We start from the raw sequence: 23,714 nt of genomic DNA on the forward strand, positions 1-23,714 counted from the left end.
TGAAATCTTCTAAGAAAGGTAAATGTGATTTTTGATTGTTTGGAAAACATAAATCCTTTCCTCAAGCATGAAGAGAAAGGATTTTGTTTTCAGCATTTAACATACCAGTATATTTCCCAGCGGCGTTTCTTCTTTACAGCAGAGGCTCGATTAAGTAGAAGGTTTTGAAGCTATGCTGCCCCTTGGCACTGACCAGAAAGAGTTCTTTCTCACAACTTGCAGCAGGGTTTATGTCTGAGTGTGGCATAGTTGAAGGACATAGACTAGCTGCAATTTCTGCTTGGGATGTTCCTGAGCCTTCACTAGGATGGGGGATGTGAGGAGACTGGTGTTGCTTGAATTCTCTTGGGTGTTTCCAGAGTTCTGCTTTTTGTGACCAGTGGGTTCAAAATGAAGCTATTTTGTTAATTAGTTATATTTCTTTGGAGGATGTCGGTATTTTGAGATATTCAAGGTTGAAAACTTCCATTTTCTCCTTGCTGTAGTATAAATGGAGCATGCTGTTGGCTTTGCAGCCACTTTTGGTAGCTCAGCTGATGACTATAGGGAAAATTTGAGCTTGGGCAATACTGTAGGTTGGCTGATTTAAGTAAAGTGGGAGTGGTTTATTTTTGGCACCAATGAAGGCATTTATTTAGTTCTGTTAACTATGTTTAAACAGCACCTCCTGTCTCCCATGTTAATTGGTTTTGAGACTAAATCAAAGCAATTCTGTGCAGATGCTTTTTATGAAGTATTTCTCAAGCCATTGTGACCCTAACAAACTTAAAATATGGAAGCAGGATATATGTAAGGGAATCAAGACTTAAAGAGACAAGGCATTCCAAATGTACTATGGGAATATAGATAAACTATAGATGGTTCAGATCCCAAAAGACCTGGTTGGAGGCATGGTTCCTTGGTTCTCCCTTCATTCATACTTTTTACTGCACCTAGTTTCTCTTAGACAAGTAAATAAGGCCTATGAATAAGGATTGCAAGGTGTCTTCAGGGTTCCCAATGGTGTTTTTTACTATTTTAGCTGGAGGAGATGCTGGTACTAACCGTCGATTTCTGTTCAAGTAAGCTTGTGGGCTTTGAGTACTTGTAGTGTCACTGGTCATTTGAGTTTTGCAAATATAGTAAGCGTTAATTAAGTTTGGCTTAATTGCAGTCTGATCTGATTTGGAGACCTTACCTGAGATTGGCATTGTCTGTATTTAAAAATAAAAATCTGTCATTTTGAACCTGAGAGGTTGTTTGTGATGTAATCAAGTTCTTAACAGAGTGAAACATTGTTGCTTTTGTGGAGGTAAAAATAAAAGTGCTCACCCTACTTTTTGCTGGGTTTTCTGGTCCAGTTTCTGGGCTTTGTGGTCCAATTTCTACTGTTCCACATCCTGTGCACACATACAATATCTGGTACTGGCTGCTGGCTCCTTATGTTTCCCCACCAACAGTTGCATGTTGCTGAGATAAGTGAGGGGAGATGAGGTGGATAGAAGCAGAGGATAAAGGCTTTTCACGAGCACGTCATATTGAGTACGGCGAGGGTGCCGTAAGGGTGGTTCTCTAGGCTGGGTGACTGTGTGGCAGTGTGGGCCTGCGGTATGTTGCCCAGGCCTCATGTGAACCTGGATTTTCACACTGGCAAAGCAGCGTCTAAGATACCACATAAATCATGGGCATGGATGCAGTGAAACACATGAGACTGGATTCTAGGATATCTGCTTGTCTGAGTTTATATAGTTTTAGGGTGACCACTGCAGATATGTTGCTGGAGCTAATGTCCTGAGAAAATAATTGTAAGCGGATGCTGTGTGGGCTGTGGGTAGGAGAGGTAGGTGAGCTGAAGTAATGAAGATGCTGTTGAGAATGCTATTGGGGTGAGCACATGAAGTGCACTGAGTGGATGGGTCCCTCTGGAAATTGGACTCACTATCCTGTTGTCCTGTTTACTGGGGGCATGTTGGTGTATTTTTCTAGTTTGTTGCTCAGACGCCTTTACTAATTTCCTAGATTAAAATAGGAGTGTTCTTTCTAAAAGCAGGCTTCACTCAAGTAAGGGCCCTTAGTTTTACAAAGAAATACATTCCCAGGTCTCAAATGGTGTGCTTTAATTGACTTCCCTGTCCCAGGAGTAGCAGAGGATTTTATGTTCAGGGAAAATGGAGTTAGAAGAGGACTTCTTGCTTTAGCTATTAATAGTGAACTCTTGCACTTCCCAGCAAGTTATCGAAGTTTTTAGTGCATACAATGTTGTAACAAAATGTTTTATTGTTACTAAGCCCTGCAACCTCTCTCTGAGCAAGTTTGTCAGATTAATGCCCTGTCTCCCACAAAGCCTTTCTAAGGTACCTGATGCTGTGGTGCTAGTTTTGACCTGTGTTGATTTCCCCCCGCTAAAATATTTCTCACTCTTTTTAATGTATGAAATAATTAAACAACAATGATGTGAATTGTATTGCAAAGTTTTCCCAGTTGCTTCAGATACGCCTGTGCTGTGCAGTGCACTGTAGCGCAGGAACATCTGAACTACTAGTGCCCAATGGGGCCGACTGGGAATAAGAGGTAAAATAATGGTCTGCCACCTCATGGCTAATTAACTGAGGTGCAGCATTTCACCGGGGTACCTGGTTTGCCAGGTCCAACAGTGGATAGTGGTGGTTTTGCTGCCTCTGCCACCTGCCTTAGATTAGCTTTGGAGAATCTTGTGATGGATTCATGGAGTCATGCTGAAGTGAGCTTAGACTCAGTGCCCCTTGTTGGCTTGTGTGTGTCCAGTTGCACAATCGAAGGTAAGCATTTTAAAACTCTGAAAAAAGGAGCAGAAAAGCTAGGGGAGAGGCCAGGGTAAGCTAGATGCATTCAGTAGCTTCACAGTTGCTCGGCTGGGTTGGAGTCAATGCAGTTTAGTTCTTATTCCCCTGCTGCAATGATGAGAAATCATGTAGTTCCGTAGACGGGTGCTCTTGCTGATCACAGGCTGTCAGTTCATTAATTACTGGACTTGCACTTCATAGTAACTCTTCTAGCAGTTCATGTGCTCTCAGTGAGTATCATTTAATTGGGAAGATAATGCTTGTTTAAGCATAATGCTGTGTGTCGATTTCTAGTTTGCTATAGCTCATTTTTCAGGAGCTATTTAAAAGATTTCTATGGTTTGTGAAAGTCCAGTTGTCATAGGACTGACTACTCTTCCGTTTCAAAATGGCAAAGCTTTGTGATTTTATTGTCACATTTATATTCTAACCTTTTTCCCTTTTACTTTACCTAGTGAAAGAACAGCTTTGGTGTTGAAGAGAGACCTCTGAAAGGAATGGGCCCTGGTCTTTTGAAGCTGTTTGCCCTGATCCCAGGAATGCTGTAGAGGTTAGTGACATGGATGCTTAAGAGCTTTTGTAGAAATTGCCTTTTGATTTGTAATTGGCACACTCTTCAACAAATTCTGTGTGAAGCAGTTCATTTGCCTGTCACAGAAAGAGAGTTAATTCAGGCACTGTCAGGACATGGTCAGTTTAAAATTGCTCTACCCAAACAAAATTTAGGATTTTGTTTTTCTGTGTAGATGCTGTAAAAATATATAGTTGGGAGTCACAGAAAGTTGTGTGGTGTGAGGTGTGCTCAGAGTCAAGCTGCGTTAAACCTAGAGGTTTTAATTGATAGATTAAAAAAAAACAACAACAGAAGGTGAGAGTGAGTGATCATAATACATGAGATCATAATACATGATTACTTATTGAGTTTTTCAAGCCTCTCATTTTTACTTTGAGAGAAGAATACTCCTGCTCTTCTATAGAATGGCAGGCTGTGAGAGATCATTCTCTAGCCACACAAAGGTAGTGTTATTTCTACGTTTGCCTTGAGTGACTTGAATTTTGATTTTGTTTGTTTCTTTGAATTATGTACAAGCTGGGTAGACTGCTTGCTGCAATTGTTTTTCCTGATAGCTATATAGTTCTGCTACAACTGTTATGGCCTACAAGAGGCTTCCTTTTGCAGGTAGAATATTCAGTCTAGTTTACTTTCACATTTTTTGTAAAGCTAAAGAGGATTTACCACCCAGTGGATTTCTTCTTAATGGGTCAAAAAAGCTCGTATAAATATCAGATTCAGTAATGCTTTGTTTTGCTGATGAAAAATGAATGTAGCAAGTAAAATTTGATGACGCGGGTGGGGAGGGGGTGGGGTGGAGGTAGGCATGTCGAAGTGCTCCTAAGCAAAGAAGTGAATTTCCATAAAAGCAGTTGAATTAAAATCTATTAAACCTGTCTGGTTACTGTAAAGGATTTCTAATCTTTGTTAGCTTACTTTATGAAGAGTAATGTCCAAGCTTTACTAGGATACCCTTGAACATATAGATCCTTTTGGAGCAAATAATAAAAAAACTGGAAAAAAATGCTGCAGCACATCAGACACAGAAAATGAAGAGATGACCCAGTGGAAAAAGACCTGTTCATACAAGGAAATGCTAGTTGGCATCACTCTTTGAGGCATGTAGAGTTTAACAACTGTTATTGTAAGTGGTGCCATTACTTACTGACAGCTTTAGTTATTCATATACTCTCACTATCTGTATCTTACCTGGTATAAAACTGAAAGTTGTAAAATGTTCAAGGGGAGATATCACTTCTAATTTAACAAAATCACACAGAAAGACAAAAACCTCAAAACACATCCTTTTGTATGAAATCCTGCATTCCAACATCAGTGTTTTCATTCTAGCTCTGAGCAGCTTCTTCAGTCTCAAATGTTTTATTCATTAACAAAAAACCCCAATCTGTCCACAAGGGCATCTGACAGAAATATACTTTTTTTTTTTCTTTCCTAGAAAATGCCTTGCTCCCTTCGACTTGATATGTGTAGATATTTTTTTAAAATACATTCTACATTATGGAGAATAAAAAAAGATGAAAGGCTTATACTGTATTTTTTGAGAGTTTTTGTGGAGTAAGATACGAAAGGTAGAAATAGTTGTCATCCGGGATTGTGTTAGAGAAGTCTGACATACGGCTTTGTTTTAAGCTCTCTGTGATAGAAAGGGATGTTTACGTGCCGTGCTTTTGCATACACAATGCGCTTCCCATAGTTGTCAGGTTATCATGAAAGATTAATTTGCTGTCTCCCTTAGACGTAAGCACCAGTATTTCACACTGGGTCAAAAATTTTTGCTAGTAATAGGTTAATGCCTGAAACTTCCTTTTACATGCTCCTGTCTATGGATGTGAAATGTACCGAGGGAAAAAATTACCTCTGTTGAGGTTAATTAGGTGGAAATGCTGCTCTCTGGTTCTGTAATCACTACTGCCGTTTTCCTGACTTCTTGGAGTAGGGCTCATCAGTATCCTAGCAAATGTTTTTTCAGCAAAACCACAGATTTACTTCATAATAAATAGATCTGACCAACAGAGACGAGGTGTACCAGTGGTGTAATTGGAATAGCAAGAATACTGTTAATGTTTTGTTGCTGTCTTATGTCCAAGATAGAGGGTATTGGAAGAGCTACTCTACTGATAAGTGACAGCCTGTGAAAGGCAAGCCTTAGGCAATCCCTTGGAAAGACTCTAGGTCCCATGAATTGAAACAAACTGGAGGCACAGTAAACCTAGCTTTATAGCTTTCTCTTGTTTGATTATAACTTCAAAGAGCTGCCTGGGAGAAGTCTCAAAGGCATGTTCCTGTAGATGGAGGAATGACTGTTCAAAGTGTTCAAGATGAAACTTGGATGTGCAGCAATTTTTGTAAATGAGGAAAAAACAATGGAGCAGTGGGCTGCCATCTGGCTTTATTGCAGCAGGAGTTTATTAGAAATACTGTTTATTCTTCAATGCTGCTAAAAGGTCACTCTTTTTAAAAAAGAAGGGGGGGGGGGGAGATAAAAAAAGTCACCCCTGTAATACCTGCATGAGAGGAGTGCTAGTGAGAGGCTGCTGCTCTCTGCTTTGCTCCATGGTTCAGCATGATGAAATTTTTTCCTGTGGTAGAGAGATGGCTATCTTGCTTAATCTTCTGTTGAGTCCTCTGATATGGAAGCTTGCACAAATACTTCTTTTGATAGGGAACATACAGCTACTGTGAAAAGCCCTGTACCTTACACCAAAGTGCATCTTTGCTAAGTTGACTTCGTTGTTTCTGTGCCATTTGTCAGAGTTGAACTGGTCACTCTTTTCAGTGATGCCATCTCTTGAACTTGGTCATAAGTAAAAGTCAGCACTGCGGCTGTGCCGTTACATGGTTTCTTTTCAACATGCAGGACAACTCTTGTACCCAAGGCTGTGTTGTGAGAATGTGTGTGTCTGTATGCATTCTATGTAATGTGTAACAGTGCTTGAATAAATCACTTTACTTCAGGTACCTGAATATTGCTATCCCTCTGAGCTCTATGTAAATTACTCTGCTTTCAGGGCATCCTTTCTTTGTTCAAATGACAGCTATTATCAAACAAGTTGATGTAAAAAGCCCAAACACCTTCCTCCCTCTCTCACTCCTTGTTCCCAGACTGAGCAACCTGGGAATGTGTACTTGAGGGAACATCTGCAAATTCTGACAGAGAGATAAAATCAAATTGAAGAAAGGAATGTATGGTAAAAATGTAAAGGAATATATGGATGTGTAAGAGAAGAAGCCTTTGCTGCGGCACTATTGTTGCAATTAAATCATAGCATTCAGCATTTAATTACCTATTTTTTAATGTGTTTTTGTTTGGCAACGTATTGCTGCGTTTCACTCTGTTTGTTGTGTGGTGTTTGTTCTAAAAATGAACAAGAGTAGTTATCATTATTCTATGTGCTGGTTACCATCAAAGCTTGAAAAGAACACGAAACTAGAGAAAAGGGAAAGTGTTGAAAAAGTCATGTCCTTTCACTTCCAGAGAGTAAGTTCTGTCCCCAGGTTGTTTGCATCCAGAAATGGCCAAGCATGGTGCAGGATGTCCAAATGAGTCCATACAGTTTCACGGATGCACTGCAGAAGCCAGGACCTGCAATAACTAACTAGTAAGTAATTTCAATAGCTGTAAATGATGGTGCAGTGCATTTTGTGTACAATTACTGTCAATAATTCTGCTTCAGTAATTGTGCTATTACTGTGTGAATATTCAGGCTCTTTTCTGGGATAAATTTAGTTATAAAGGAGTGACTGTTGTAGTCATTTGATCATCCTTCTGTGGCACTGGGAGAATTTTTTTCAGAGAGCTGTAGTGTCAATCCTGATTTGTTTTCTGTGCCTTTGGTTATTACTGGAGAAAGGGGTTAGTGTAGTGGCACGACATAACATGCAAGTAACTGTAGTTATTGATAATGGATTTCCCAGGGAAATTCTACCACTTCTGAATAGTTGTTGTTACTAAACCAGAACACCTGGCAGTTATGATCTGAACTAGCTATTCTAGATTGTGTGGTGTTGTGCATGAAAATAGCATTGCAAACTAGAATAGTAAACACTGTATAAAAAAAACAGGCAGAGAATTTTAAGTTAACGTTAGGAAAACCCACATTGCATCTGATATAGATTCTGGTAAGAAATGTCACTTGTACATCTTTTATTGTTTTGAGAATAATTAGTTCTATTGTTACAGAAATTAAACAGATTTATTTTTCTATGAGATGAGAAAATTAGGAAAATTGTTTTACAAAATTCATGTATAAGCTGTTCTCATTTGCAGTGACTGTGTTGCAGAGCAGATGTCTTTTTACGTGAACATGCAGCTTTTTGTCTCATTCTGCTGCTGCTTGTGTGATTTTAATTTATTTTTGTGAAGCAGCTGTATCACTTACTGTGGCCTGGGCGTTGTAAGGCCAAAGGAGGAATCCCTTTTCCCCTTTAGCATCGCAGTTCCTCCTCCCCTTCCTGCATCCCTCTGCTCGCCGGGAGGGACAGGCTGTGCTCTGCAATCAAACCAGCCTGTGTGCTGGTACAGCCAGCGCTGGGGCTGGCGGTGTGAAGCCCAGGCGGACCGCCTGACTGCCAGAAGGATGTTTACTAATGATGGGCTGGCAGCGGCTTGTAGGCAGAGGAACTTGCCGTCTCCTATTAGTAATATCTTACAAGGAGAGGATTTGAAAACTAAGGTGCTTGCACTGAACGTCAAGAATTTGAGGTAGGATGAGACCTAAGTGAATACAAACTACTTGTATTTCTTTGCATGATACTTGCCCCACTCCCGCCCCCAGCCTAACATTTCCTTAGTTTTTCTTGTCAGACTCTTCTGGAGTTGTACTTGCTGTTATAAAAATAAACAACCAAATTACAAGCTCAGATTTAGTAAAAATACAGTGATATTTTAAGTAATGTAAGTAATTGTGCATAATTTCCTGGTTTTAGGATGCTGGCTATACAGAAATAAATAAAAAATAGGTAGATTGCGTTTGTCATTTCACCTGAGGAAAAAAATACTTTATTTTAGTTTGTCTTGTGCATAGTTTTCAAAATACAGCTAATGTGAGCCTGTTCTCAAGTGTAATAGTTCCTGTGAAGCAAGCTTGCTATCAACTTGAAATGCAATGTTCTTGGAAATATAACAAAGTTGGAGAACCACCCATCGTATTAAAATAGAAATTTGCCTGTGTCTGAGTGCTGTAGGCTTCATTTCTTCTCTTTGAGTAAGAGAAGCTGTAGTGGGTTTGCATGACAAGGCTTTAGTAGTGAGGGGGGCTATAGAGGTGGCTTCTGTGAGAAGATGCCAGAAGCTTCCCCCATGTCCGACAGAGCCAATGCCAGCTGGCTCCAAGACGGACCCCACCCCCACCGTTGGGCAAGGGCGAGCTAATCAATGATGGTGGTAGCACCCCTGTGGCAGTGTGATGGTAATTGCTGAGTGTCTCCCTGTCCTTATCTCAACTTACAGGCCTTTTGTTATATTTAGTCTCAGCCATCTGGTTGAGGAGGGGAGTGATAGATCAGCTTTGGTGGGCACCTGGCATTCAGCCAGGGCCAAAACACTACAGTCCTTTTTGATGCCCAATATGGTGCCCAAGAAATTTGAGATAAAGATAGTAAACAGGAGAGGTAACGAGCAAAACATGGACTGAACACAGCTAGAGAGTGAAGAGCAAAATGATCATGGAGAATTTCTGTTGTCCCTTCACCATGATGAGGGGTGGATTGTGTGTAAATTGTCCACTTTGATTCAGTGTTGTGATGACATTATTTTGATTTTTAGCATGGAGAATTCTTTTCCTTGGTAGTGGGTGAAGTCTGTGAACTTGTATGATGAACTTTGTATGATGAGCATGGATTTGAAGGAAAACTCCTAAATGCGTGATTTTCAGAGGTGAGGTGTGGAATGTAGTGGGTTTACATGGCAAGGTTTTGGCAGCAGGGGGGCTACAGGGGCAGCTTCTGTGAGAAGATGCCAGAATCTTCCCCCGTGCCCTGTGGAGCCAATGCCAGCCGGCTCCAAGGTGGACCTACTGCTGGCCAAGGCAAAGCTCATCAGCAACAGCGGTAGTGCCTTTAGGGTATCACAGTAAGAGGAAAAAAAAAAAAAGTTGCGTCAGTGGGAGAGAGGGGTGAGACTATTGAAGAGCAACAACTCTGCAGACATCAAGGTCAGCAAAGGAGGGGCAGGAGGTGCTCCAAGTGCTGGAGCAGAGATTCCCCTGCAGCCTGTGGTGAAGCCCACTGTGAGGCAGGCTGTGCCCCTGCAGCCTGTGGAGGTCCATGGTGGGGCAGATATCCACCTGCAGCCCAGGGAGGCCCCCACGCTGGAGCAGGTGGATGCCTGAAGGAGGCTGTGACCCATGGGAAGCCCGCACTGGAGCGGGTTTGCTGGCAGGACTTGTGGACTTGCAGGGGACCCACGCTGGAGTAGTCCATCCCTGAAGGACTGCACCCTGTGGCAGGGACCCACACTGGAGCAGTGTGTGAAGAACTGCAGCCTGTGGGAAGGACTCATGTTTGAGAAGTTCATGGAGAACGGTCTCCCAGGTGAGGGACTTCATGCTGGAGTGGAAGAAGAGTGTGAGGAAGGAGTGGCAGAAATGTGCCATGAACTAACCATAACCCTCATTCCTCTGCGCTGCTTTGAGGGGAGGAGGTAGAGAAATTGGGAATTAAATTAAACCTGGGAAGAAAGGAGGGATGGAGGAAAGGTGGGGGTTTTTTTTCTGATTTGAATGGTAATAAATTTAATTGATTTCCCCAAGTCAAGTCTGTTTAGCCTGTGGTGGCAATTGCTGAGTGATCTCTCTCTGTCTTTATCTCGACCCACAAGTCTTTCGTTATATTTCGTCTCTGCCGTCTGGTTGAGGAGGGGAGTGATAGAGCAGCTTTGGTGGGCACCTGGCATTCAGCCAAGGTCAGACAACCACAGAAACTCACATTTTTTTTAGCTTTTTTTCTAGCTGATTCTAGCTTTTCTACTCAGTCTTGCAGTGTACTGCATAAATTTATTCACTGTGAAATATAACTTTCATTTTGGCATTATTGCCAAGCAGGACTAGAACATGGGTAATGGAGAGGAAAACAAAAATAGTTTTGAAAGTAGTTATGGTAAATAATACATAAACCAACCCTATTACTGGCAATAAAAAGCAAGCTAAATAAGCATGGATTTTTGAAAATGTTGCAGCTTTGTCCCTGTGTGAGGGACACCAACTTTAATGTCCCAGAATATCTAGTGTCAGTGTAGGGGAACCCCATCCAAGAAAAAGTCAGTTCACGAGTAGTCCATTAAATGCTGTTGGCCATGGTGCCCAGATTCACCGATGTGTTTACCGGGGGCCTTTGCCTGGGGGTGTGTAGGGGAGGGACAAGTTCAGCAGCTTCCTGTTGAGCACAAACACGCAGTGGAATAATGTGGTAATTTGAAGAGATTCCTTATTGTCTGAAAGGTACTGCTGATGGGTATGCAAGTATTTTGTACTGCTTTTCCATACATCTCTGGTCTGAGTTGCTAATTATAAGGTCTTGGGCTGTTTGGTTCCGTTTTGCAGTTAGGAATACTATGAATGTGCAACTTAAGAGGTTGTGATCATCCACCCTTATTTAGTTCCTGTTGCTTCAGAAATAAGTATTTGTGCCCAGGGTTTAACGCTGATCCGCTGCTGTTTCTGCTGCACTCTTTCTTACTAGATGGAAGCAGAGAGAGGAATTTCATTACATCAGCCAAGCATGTACGGATATAATTATTTTGTTGTTTTTCTTACCCTGGTTGTTAGAAACAAGGGCACCTCTATGGAGACAAATTTTACAGGTAATGGACTTCTATTTACTGATCTTTCCTATGTAAATTTCCTAAAGCCAGAAGAAGTGTTCTTCTTTGGGGTATATAAACGGCTGTTTTACATGGCTGGAGGAACTTCGTGCTTTAGTTGCTGTTGGTAAGAAAAAGCACTACCACCACCACAACAAACAAGGACCCATTCTGTGTAATACCATGATCCTTTTAAAAACATTTTTTTTTTCTTAGCTAAATATCAGGGCTGTGCTTAGACTCACTATTTTCCTTACTGAACATGTTGTTTGGGATTACACTGTTCAGTGCATGGCCTTACTGCTTCAATATAGCAGCCTGTCTGGTGTTCCAGGTTCACAGGTTTCCTTCTCCATCTTCACTCCCACCCCTGTTACTTGGAAAGGCAAACAGACCAAAGCACTCTCTGGGTTCCTAATAACAGCCCATTGTTTCATTGTTGATTCTAGTAGAGTAAGTTTTCTAGGAAGGCTTTTTATATACTCCTAATGCAAGAGCCACCCTCTGGAAGAGTGGGTTTTTTCCCCTATGCATTTGTTGATGTCTGTATACCAACCAAGCATATGCTTATCTATTCAGAATCCAGATTACTTTGCTTTTTTGTTTGTTATCTTGTGTCACCATGCTCTCACCCCCCCACTCCCCTTTACTTTTTTTTTTTTTTTTTCCAGGGGCTTCTTAGCAGCGTTTCCTCTCCTGAATGGCATGGTTTAGTCATTGCCATGCAGTTCAGGTTGGCAAAGTAAAATTTCAGTTCTGCTTGATTCCCAACAGGCCGTAACTGGCATTCTGTTTGTCCAATTAATGCAAATCAGTTTATTCAGGCCTTTTAAAAACAAAAACCCCCAAGAAAAACAGTATTCAAAGAAGCTCAAGATATTTTACCAGGGAACATAGCAAGAACTCGTTAATTAGAATTTTCTGTCCAAAAGTATTGAGATAGCAAGTAGCCCATTCTGTTTTGATTTGGGTTTTTTAACCAGTTATTACCTGTCTTTATAGTATTCAAACTTTTCCTGACACTGCATAGATTACTTGTTTTATAAGCTTTCCGTGTAATGTTCTGGTTCAGAATAATCTTATTGATTCCTCCATTTCAGATGACTTTGCTGAGGTGCAGATGTTGAGAGGTTTCAATTCTTCCAATGTATGTTCAAAAACCAGAATGATGTTTCAGTACTTGCTTTCCTCCTGTATGTTTTTCAGCTGTAGGTGTTAATAGCAGTACTGAGGTTTGCAGACAATTTGAGTTTGCTTTTCTGTTGTTTTTGCTGGCTAGCAAGATAAATGAGCTAGCATGGGGGTCGTTCACAGCTGCAAGACTGTCCAGTTACAAAGTTCCAGATTAGCATCATAAATAACATAAATTTTAGTTTCCAGAAGTAATCTGCTGTGTTTGTAATCTATGAAAATGGAGAACATTGAAAACCAGAATTTTTATCCTATCAGTCTAAAACTTGTTAATTTACCAGGCACAATATTCCTATAAATGAGTGTTCCAGAAATATATGTCAGAGGAGAAATTTCTCCTATTTTTGTTGTTACCTTTTGTGTCTGTGCTCAGCCAACTTGGTCTACCTTCAGCCTGTCAGGATTTTTATGTTGTACACATTTTTGTCCCCTCAGTTACCACGTTTCTCTAGTAAATAGTGTCCTTTACGCTCCTTGAAGGAGAGGAGGAATTGTATGCCTAGAACTAGTTCAGACTTTGTTGCAGTCAGGACTGAATTGCCAGTTTGAGACCGCATTGGAACAGGTCAGAGTGTAAAAATGCCGTAGTGCTGTGATTGCACAAGCATGAGCAAATATTTTCTTGGAGCCAGAACGTCTATGAATGAACCACCTGAACGTGCTAACGCAGGTCTCTCATTTCTAACATAATACCTATATAGAGCCACTGCTTTGATCTTTACTGTAACCAACGATTAGGGTTAGTGAAACATGGAAAGTTGTTCTGGTTTTGGTGGTGTGGGGGTTTTTTTTGTTTTGTTTTTTGGTTTTTTTTCTCCCCCTGGAGCGACCATTCCTCATCTCCTAAAGTAGAAAGGCTTCTTTTACACACGAAGAGTTTTATTTCGTCCTCAGCTCTGCAATGGTAATATATTTTGTCTTTTACAAATGATTTTAAACTTTGTTCTGGCATAAATATTACCTTTTTTTCCTCCCAACCTAAGGAGATGCCATGGAGCACACAGTTTGAGGTATGGAATTTCAGACTCCCTTCATGGCTAGCAAATCCGAATTGCTTTTTGGAGGTCAGGTCTGTGTTTATATGCCGATGAGGTGGTCGTAGACTTTGCATTGAAATTCACAGATGAAGCTGTGTAGAACACAGCAGTTAAATGTGGGTTTTGGGTAGCCTTAGGGATGGACTGAGTTTCTTGGTCTTGTTTTATGAAGAGATGAAGTACTGTTACAGGTACCTCAAAGATGAGCTTTTCTGCATCTCTTAGCTGGTCATTGGCGCAGTATTTGTTACGTGCTCTTTGGCTTCTGAAATGTGAAAATTACTCATTAAATTTCCCTGACCTTTTTCAAAAGCCAATTTTAAACAAGTGGTGGATGTATCTGTTCAAGTACTTACAAAAGCAGATTTACCTTTTAGTTCTCTAGGCAGTGTGTGGTAGTTCAAGAAAAAATGAGAATTTGTCTTTCATTTTAGTTGAAAAGATGTAGAGTAAAAAATGCAAAGGCAGAAACCTTAAATGAGTATGTGTGGCCAGTCTAAATAGCCTATATTTGAGTTTTCTGGCAGTTTGCTTTGTGGGCCTTTGCAATTCTTTAGCTTGATTATCCGATTATTACTGAGTTGAAAAATAGGAGTCCTTAAGTCTTGAGAAGGGCTTCCTTAAAGAAAAGCAGCACTCAAAATTATGTTTGTGCTGGTGACAGATTCTAACGTGTGCTAAATAAAGATGTAGGAAGCAATTTTATCAGCATCCAGCCAAAAATCACATTCTAGATGTTATGTGGTCAGTTTTGTTCCTGCTAGGAAAAGGCAGCACACATGCTTCCTTCCTCTTGTGCTCTCTCATCTTTGCTCTCTGTAAAATTCACTTGTAGCTCCTTCTTGTTTCATAAAGCTAGGAATTTCAAGCACCATCCCTAAAATATCTATGAACAGTGATTTTAATCACATCCTTTACCTCCACATGTGCATCAGTAGTCTTTCATGCTAGGTAACTGTTGTTATGTGCTATTGCAGTAAAAAAATAAAGTTGAAGTAGAGTCTTCAGTTGCGGGGGCATAAAAGATGGTGGTCTGCACTTGAGATCTTAAAGTTGTCTGTACTTTTTGTGTATGGAAATGGAAGCGAAGAAAATGGATGCAACTTGAACTGTGGTTTGGAGAAGTACTACGTACTGTTTTCTGCTGTGGTAGTATTTAATACTTGTTTTATGGGCTTTGTGTTTAGGAGTTGGTGGAAGAAATGTTTGTAGCTTAGAAATATTTTATTAAAGCACTGGAAGAAATTTTGGAAAATAAGATTTTGTAGTTATTAAAGAATTAGAAAATGCAAAGATAGGGTTATTGTCTAGACATAAGGTACACACTAGTAAGTCAGGAAAAAATAGACCATATGCAGAAGTAAAAAGCAGGACTTGATTTTCTTATTTGAACAAAATGAAGTGCAAAAACTTGATATAGCTGAAGTTCATTTTCATTTAAGTTAATAGTAAATAAGAAATACATGCATTATTAGCCTTTAGCAAGACAGCTTTCCTCCATCCCTTCAGCGTAAGTCAAAAGTATCACTGTTATTTAATTGTTGCCCTTCTTTTTTCACTGAATATAAAACATTAACCTTCAAGAGGGTACAAACCACAGGAAATCTACTCTATCAGCACTTGCTATTATGTGTCATTATCATGAATAATTTGTGGGAAATGGACCTAGAAAGAAGACTGATAGTCTGGGTTTTATATCTGTGTCTTTCTCACTAACCAGTTACTTAAGTTCTTCATATTTGTTGAAGTATTAAGGATTTTTATTTGCAGCTATGTCAAATCATTAAGGTCAGTCTGAGCATAAGAATAGCATTTCTAATATTGCAAGTAACAAAGGAATTGTATCTTTAAATACTCATCTGATCTGAGTTCAGAGAACAGGAAAAACCACGTCCTGAATTAGGATAGTAAGCTTTTTTCTTTCTCTTTTTTTTGTTGTGTCCTTTTTTTCTTTTTTATTTTTTTAAGAGATGTTAAAGCAAAAAATAACTGCATTGAATTCTCTGGTTTGGAGACTGCCTGTGAATTGGAAGAGACACCTCTGTAAGCATCTCTTCAACCTGTAGAAATAAAACAGTATTTCATTAGGTTGGCCTCTGCACTTACATTAATCTAAAAAAAGGAAGGTTAAGCCTTCAGGTGATAACATAAGATTCCTTGAGATAAGTTTTAAAGTATTTTACTGCAAAGGAAAAAAAACCAACCCACAACTCTGAAATAATAGGGCGAACTTCAAGTCCTTCCCTGCACACCTTCCTTAATTAATAATACTTTGCAGTACAAAAAGTGGAGTGAGAGTTGATGGTGTTTTTCTGTTGGGAGGATTTCTCAATGAAATAGTTCCTGTTTTAACCAGGTGACTAGCTGTTTAACAACAGGAAGACTTAGTACAGGAATAGGCACTTTTATTACTGAGTCAGCATGCTGGCTTTGCTCCAGGCCCTGTCTTGTGGGGACTGGGCGATATTCCCCCGAAGTGTGTGCGAGTTCAGTCCATCAGGGAGAGCTGATGCCTTCCTTTTCAGCAACACAGCTTCCTTGTGCATGACTTTCTTTCTGTTTTTTTGTTTGGTGGGGGAGAGTGGGAGGAAGTGGGGTTCCTTACTCGCCCTCCTGCTGATGTTTTTACCTACAAAGAGAATTTATTATTCCTGTTCAGTTCTAAGGGCAAATGGATATATCTAGCCTGTAACAGCTCTTTATTATTTCTTTTGAAGGCCAGAAAATGTCCTCTTTAATAGTGCATATTGATGATCATCTTTGGAACGTTAGTATTAACTACAGAAGTAGGGAATCTTAAAATCGGGAAAGAAGTAACAAATGTGTGTGGAGGGAAATAACAGGAGTGGAATTTACTAATGGACTTCGGTGATTCATTGTAGCAACAAGGTTTACCTTAAGTTTCATTTTCCCTACATATTTGGAGCAGAGGTGTCTGCTGATGTCCTATTATAATCTGCAAAGAAAGAAGTCGATTCCTGTTTCACTGCTAAGCTGCTGATGTAATACCAACACAGTGCCTGGAGAAACACTTGCGACTGTAATTACAAAGCAGATAATTACCTAGCTGCTTATTTAAATAACACCCTTTTGGAACTAGATGCACAGCTTGGACCTATAATAGCTATTGTGAAATAAGTGTGTCTCATGCAGCTTCTGTCTGCTTGCTTTTTTTTTTCTTCACAAATGTTTTGATAGCTCTAGTGGTATTACCCGTACATTATCATACCCTAACTTGTGTTAACGATTATGTGTATGTGTTATGTTTTTCTCACAGTGTCTGAGCTTTGTAAGTTGTTGGTATTTTATGTGAAGTGGTTTGTGATCATTTGGCCAACAGCTTCCACTAACAGTAGAAAACACTTTAAAATACTATTTTAAAGGATAGAAGTTACCACTTGCACTAAGTCCACTGAGAATTCTTGAGAAACCTCATGTGTTCATCTTGTAGGGTTCCTGTATAAATTTAACAGAAGAGTGAAGAACTTGGTGAATAGGTTTCTATCAGAGCTGCTCAAATGGGTCAGCCTTGCTTATGCTTATGGGAAAATGTGCAGCCATCTGACAGCCAGTGAAAGAAAATAAAGGGGTTGTTTAAGTAAGGATGCTTATGCTGTGCCTTTACTGCTTGCTTCATTTCTCTTCACATGGAGACTTTTCTACTTCTGCCACTAGGAGAAAACAGCAATGTGTTTTACGAGAGCAGTGTTTTTATTGTAGCTGTCTGTGCACGTTTGAAATCTTCTCATCCAGTGTCTGCCTTTAGTTTAGGCCCAGAGAGATCATGATGATACACAACTGCCATTAATTCACCTTTATAGCTCAAGTAGCAGAAGATGGGTGCAGTGGGTTGAACTGCTTCAACACTCCTGATAAACCGTGTACCTGTCACTGTGGGGCTGCATTGTAGAGCTTCTGCTTGCTTAGTTTGCTCTTTCAAAATAACTTCTAATTTCTTACTCAGCTAAAAAAAGCCAAAGACTCAACAGCTGGACCATCCAACTCAAAGGTTCTCAATGTGGAGTGTGCCTGCATGGACCTTCTGGGGGAAGTAACTCATCAGGGCTGTGTAGGAAAGAACGTGTGCCTGCACTGGGCTGTATGTGCCAGAAGAGGGGATGCAAGGCACGGAAGAGCCTCCTCTCCTGAGAATCAGCTTCTGTCATTGCATCTTCCACAAAACCTCTGAGGTTTTTCGGATGGCTCTCTAATTGCACCCTTTGTGGGCTGGGTGTCTAACTTTGAGATCACAAGGAGAAGGATGTCAGCTAGTCTCTAAGGGATACAACGCAAGCAAGCAGAAGGATTCAAGCATCACAAGATGCCACTTAGCATTAGCTACCCTCCAAAGTTTCTTAAACTAGATATCCAGATTATTAGACACGACCAGTTTTAGTGTAAGGTGTGTGCATGTGTTTGTTCATTGTGTGTATATTGAGGCTGTCAACATGCCTGTGCTGTGAGGCAGATGTGAAAATAAGTTGGTTATTAGCTGTGAGGCATTCTGATCTGGCAGTAATCAGTGGGACAGAAGAACCCATGAGGAAGTGCATTGCTTTCGGTTTGGGTTGCAGTAACCAAGGTCTAGCATCACAGTTGGAGAGATGAAGTGGCAAAATACTGAGCAACTGCTTGTGAAGCAAGGGCTGTGTCCAGCCTGTCTGCTGAGAGAGGCAGGAGGCCCTTTGTGGGGGGACTATAGGAAGTGAGTGTGCAATTTAAGACTGTACTGTAACGAATGGTGTAAAGCCAGGCCAAATTCAAGCTCTACAAGCAATTACAAGACAGGTGTTCCCTAACTTGGGAGTTTGTTTCTCTTAAGGTGCTTTTTGCTGTGCAGGGCACTTGCTTGTCATGTGGTATAAGCAAGCAGTTGTGAACAGGTGACTTGACTGTTACTGAAAATACTGGAATCCTTTCATTTTTGGCATTAAAGAGACTGCCAGGCCTTAATGCTGAATTCGAGTCATGTGGTGGTTACAGCTGACTGTAAAGACTGTGCAGATGCTTTCACTTAATAGAATGGGAAGGTCCTTTCTCCTAGGTAGTTTTTGTTTGTAGTAAAAGGTTTAGGTATACTACTTTCTCTTTTCCAGATTTAAGCCTAAACAAAGAAAACCTCAGTCAAAATATTTACCCAGGACATAGTAGCAACATACTGCTGTCCTTTCACTCAGGGAGCATGTGTAATATTCTAATGTAGTATTTCTAAGGTATTACTTTAGTGTTGTTTGTTGTTTGTTTGTTTGGTTTTTTAATGAGCTTAAACATCTCAATGTTTTCTTAGGGATAAGTAAGCTCTGTTACAGAGATTCACAATGAGGAGGCTTTTGCCTGCTGTAAACTATGAATAATCCTTCTCGTGTCTAAGATTTAGGCCTAATGCTGGAGCTCTCATAGCCCACAGTGTCTTGTATTTCTAAATTTGTGCTGTGGTAATCAGAAAAACTATCAGTATTCAGATGGCAAAAGTAAATCGCAGAAATTCTTTCAGATTTGATGTAGAAGATACTGTGTATGATGTTGCATGGAGCCCATGCTAGCCTTATTTCTAACAGGGCAGAAACAGTGGGACTCAGCTGTGGAATAATTCCACAAGTACTGTCTACTCTGGTTGAAATTAGTATATTGCATACGTTCAAACTGATCTGCAGTGGAATTGAGGGTAGACTTTACATGATTCTGAGGGCTGAGAATACGTGGAAAATACTGACAGAAAAAGCTGATCTGGAGGGCAGATAATATCATTGAAGAAAAGCAGCATATATTGCAAAGATCTCTATGTGTAAATGTCAGTGTTACTACCCCTGTCTTCACTTTATACAGTGCAACATGGACTTCAACCTCAAGGAAGAGAGTATTTTATAGTGAAGGATATTCCCAAAGCAGTATCTTCTAGGGAGATTTTCTTGAGTGTTGCAGGGGAGTCTTTGGGACAGAAGTCCGAAATTCTGTGGCATTGTGGTGTTCTGGTGTGGTGTTTGGGTTTTGGGTTGGCTTGTTTTGTTTTGTTTGGAGTTCCAACTGAATTAAGTACACACATAGAATATATCAATTTTTGTGGTGTCTTTTGATTACTTCTGGAGAAAAAAAAGGAGTTAAATTCATTTGGATTTTACTTACACTATGTTACATCCATTCTTCCCTCTTCTCTGCCCCACCTCTTACATTGAGGTTGAATATCTGATTGTATTGGGGAACAGGCAGGAGGGACTGTGACTGTGCTGAGAAACTGAGGACTACTTTAATTGTTCTCTGCATTTGTCATCCCTCTGGGTTAAAACTGTCTCAGTGGAGGTCATTGGATCACGTCTTGGAGAAGCTGTCCCAAGTAGGCTCCTGTTATGCTGGGAAAATTGTGTGTGACATGTATTTGGACTTCTCTGACTATAACAAAATTGTCAGAATTAGAATTACAACTGTGTGGCTGAACCAGTGCAAATTCCTGATCTAGTGTCTGCTTAGGATGAACAAAGCAATAGGATTTAAAAGAAAAATTGGCTGCGCTAGCAGAAGTCTACAGCAGTGGTGCATTCAATGGTAGTATGTGTTTTAGGTGTTGGATTTAGAGTTCTCAGCATTTTATGACTCATAAAAAGAAATTTAAATTATTATCTTTAAAAGATTTATTGATTAAAAAAAGAATACTTTTTTCCCCTGCTGTTTTAGGCAGTGAGGTTTTGGCTCTTGGAGCTAAGATGTGGTATTCTGTTAGTTTACACGTTATTACAGTGAGAGAAGAGTTCCCAAACTGAAGAGTTTGGGAAAAGGTGTGGGTTTCTGGAAGAAACACCTCCAGAAACTGTACTATCTCTTTTTTAACTGCGTGAATCATGCTGATTTGAAGTAGTTAGCTGTGTTATTTCTTAGGGATAATATGCTAAAAGATAACATCCAGTTCTGTCTCATTTTTCTTCAAATGTAAAAAGCCAGTGCAGATTTCCAGGATGGGCTGACAGTTGCTGGCTTGTACGTTAGCTTAGTTTTTTTTATGAGTTCTCGTTTCATAAATGGATGTTTTGCATTGTACCAAAAAGTTTGTTAGCATCAGTTCCTAACTTTTCTTGCATGTTAGTAAAGTGGTGTTTTATGAACACGTTCGAGAAAGATATTTCATCCTTGGGTCAATTTCCATTGTTAATATTTCTTATTAGTGGTTAATTATCTTTAGTTTTAAAAGTGTAGTCCTTGTTTGTAGCTGGTGTTTTCCTGGCTTTAGCATCCAGCTACTGTCTTTCCTCACAACTTAATCTGTGGGTTTGAGTTCTTCAGTAGTGGAATGAAGTTCTTTAAGTTTCTTGCTGTGAGGCATTTTCTACCCTTGAATAATTTTTATGGCTGTTACTGACCTTTGTCCTTCCAAACACCTTTAAGCCAGGAGAGGTCGACTTTAGGGTTCTGAGGAGTATTTCATTGTTGATCTCCTTAATTTTGTATGTGGAATTGAAACTGTTTCCCTGTATCCCCCTTACTACCTTCCTTTACTTGAACTTAGTTGTGAGAATAGTTATTTTTGCCACAGTATCCAATTGACTACATCTGTTGAGGGATTTATCTGCTCAGACCCTCTTGTGCAAGATCCTCAGTCCCATGTTCTGAGGATTTGGTCCATGTTGTTTTGAAGACTTAATACAGGACTAAATACAGACGCTATGTCGTATCCATGAGATATTTTAAAACGTGGGCACCAGTGACATGGTAAAGCAGAACCTGGGCAAGATCAAGCAGGACTTTAGGAGCCCTGGGTGCATGAGTGAAGGGGACAGGGGCCCAAGTGATCTTCTACTTTTATCTTGCCCGTCAGAGATAGGGGTGCAGGCGGAGGTTGACACATTATGCAGATTGATGCCTGGCTTTGTGGCTGGTGTCATCACCACTGTTTTAGTTTCTGTGATCACAGGATGTTGTTCGAGGAATACAGATTACTGGGGAGAGATGGGATCTGCATACCTAGAAAAGGGAAGAGAATCTTTGCTGGCAGGTTGGCTGACTTAGTGTATCACACTTTCAACTAATGAGCTTGTGGGATGGAGTCCAAAGCCAGGACACTTGTATACTCATAAGCAGCAGGGTGGATGAGCGCATCTGCCACAGAAGAGATGAATGCACCCTAACCCTTCAAAAAGGTTCCGTGAGAAAGGTGAGAGAGTTGAGAGTCAGCCTGAAATGCTTCTATACCAATGCACGCGGCATGGCTAACAGCTGAAAGGAGCTGGAAAACTGTCATCTGACCACTGTCACTGAAACTTGGTGGGATGAATCGTGTGGTTGCATGATGCAATTGATGGCTAGAAACTGTTTAGGAGGGACAGGCAAGGGAGGAAGGGTCACAGTGTTGGCCTCTACATTAAAAAATGGATTGATTACACAGTGCTTTTTTTTGAGATGGCAATGCACAGGTCAGGAGCTTATGGATGAAAATTAGAGACCAAGCCAATAAAGGAAACCTTATGGCTGGTGTTTACTACAGACTGTGTGTCAAGGGGAGGATGTAGATGAAGCATTCTTACTGCAACTACAGGAAGTGTCACACTTGCAGGCCCTGATTCTGCTAGGGGACTTGAGCCACCCTGACGTCCACTGGAAAAGATGATCTTTAAAGGTCCCTTCCAATCAAAAACATTCTGTGATTCTAAAACAAGTTTCTTGTGCCTCAAGAGGGAGAAGACAGAGGTGTTCTTCCGAGACCTGACAGCTGAAGTGTGAGATGAACGATAGCTCCATTGGGTAGCCTTGTCTATTTGCCATAGGGAAGTCAGGAAAAAATTAAAGCATGCCTCTGTATGACAAAGCCAATGTCTGAGAGAGTTTGAAGGTCTTGTTTGATTAGATTTTAAAGTACATAACTGGTACTGATCCTATTCTAGAATTATTTTGAGAATACTTTGCAATACGTAGATAACATTGCCGTAAACGCTGTGGAATGTGCACCAAGGAATTGTAAAAATCACTAATTGAAAGTGCTGAAGTTGTTTTGCGGTGTTTGAAGCCTGGTCAGTCATGCTTCGTGCTGAAGAGTATTGGATATTTTCCTGTTTCAAGTTGTTGGCTTTAAATCCTCCAGACATGTACTAATAAATGTCTAGCATATAAAATTAGCTAATGCTCTTAACTGCAGTGTGGTACTTACTGAGAGAGAGGGTGTTATATATTTAAAGGCTTTGATGGAATAATGCCTCAATCCGTTGTACTCAGTAAGTTCATTTTCCTTTCTGAACAGGATACAAGAGAGCTTCCAGAAGTCATTCAAGATGAATATGGTGAAGAGGATCATGGGCCGGCCACGGCAGGAGGAGTGTAGTCCTCAGGATAATGCACTAGGCTTGATGCATCTGCGTCGCCTCTTCACAGAGCTCTGTCATCCTCCACGGCACATGACCCAGAAAGAACAAGAAGAAAAACTGTACATGATGTTGCCAGTGTTTAACAGGGTAAGCTGGAGAATCTGCAAGAGATGTTTTCTTTATTTGAATTGACTGCTCATATTTTGTATTCCCGAGGCCTGTGGTTTTAGCACAACAGAAGCTTTCTTTCTGTTGGCATCCCTTCAGTTTTCCCCTTCTCATCTCATAGTGTTGTGTTAGTGGATAAACCTGCCATTGGAGATTTCCTTCTGTTACCACTTTTTCTGAAATGCAATCCACAGTTGTCTTTAGACTGTCGCAGAGCTTGCCTGTTATTAGTCATCTGATTTCCAACCTAAACTTACTTGTAGCTAGTTTATACCCGCTTGTTTGTGTGACAGCATTGTCTTTGAGTCTAAATAGCTCTTCTCCCTTCTTTGTGTTTATTGTAGTGATGCATATTTAGAGATAACAATTACAATATCTCTTGTCAGACTTGGTTTTGCTACGCTAGGTAAGCTGAACAATTTTAATTTCCTCTCGTGATAAATTCTTAGTATTTTCATCGCCCTTGTAGCCCCTTTCCTGTGTATTGAGTCTGAATCCCTTTTCTTGGACAAGGGGGATTTTGAACAAGCAATCTGTAGGGAAGATGTAGTAGCCGCTTGTACAGTGCCATTCATATTTCACTGCTTCCTTGTGCTCAGGCACTGAGATTTTGTTTGGAGGCAGGACTGTGACAACTGTCAGTGGAATTAATAGGAGCTAAATCTCCTGACATCAGTCAGTTACTCTGCCACTTCAGTTTGAATAACAACTCTGGTGGTAGTTTCAGGGTCTTGAAAGAGCAGTAGGTACAGATTTGACTTTTCTCTTTTTCCTGCTTTGACCTAAACCCTTGCTACTGAAGCTGCTTTTCAGTGATGGATTTGTGCTTGTATACCCTACTGTGGAGAACTGGAATCATCC

General features: G+C 40.4%; 1 protein-coding gene across 4 annotated transcripts in view; it reads left to right on the forward strand.

The window, feature by feature from the left end:
• The window catches only part of WDFY3 (WD repeat and FYVE domain containing 3), a 185,192-nt gene that overhangs the window by 37,002 nt on the left and 124,476 nt on the right, over positions 1-23,714 (forward strand). For all 4 annotated transcript variants that reach the window (XM_037396249.1, XM_037396260.1, XM_037396258.1 and 1 more), the window contains exons 2-3: positions 3,257-3,351; positions 22,622-22,832. In XM_037396249.1, coding sequence (XP_037252146.1) covers positions 22,653-22,832 — 180 coding nt within the window. In that variant the 5' untranslated portion in view covers positions 3,257-3,351; positions 22,622-22,652. The remainder of the gene's footprint in view (positions 1-3,256; positions 3,352-22,621; positions 22,833-23,714) is intronic.

This window comes from Falco rusticolus, chromosome 1 (assembly GCF_015220075.1).
Source record: "Falco rusticolus isolate bFalRus1 chromosome 1, bFalRus1.pri, whole genome shotgun sequence".
Taxonomy (NCBI): domain Eukaryota; kingdom Metazoa; phylum Chordata; class Aves; order Falconiformes; family Falconidae; genus Falco; species Falco rusticolus.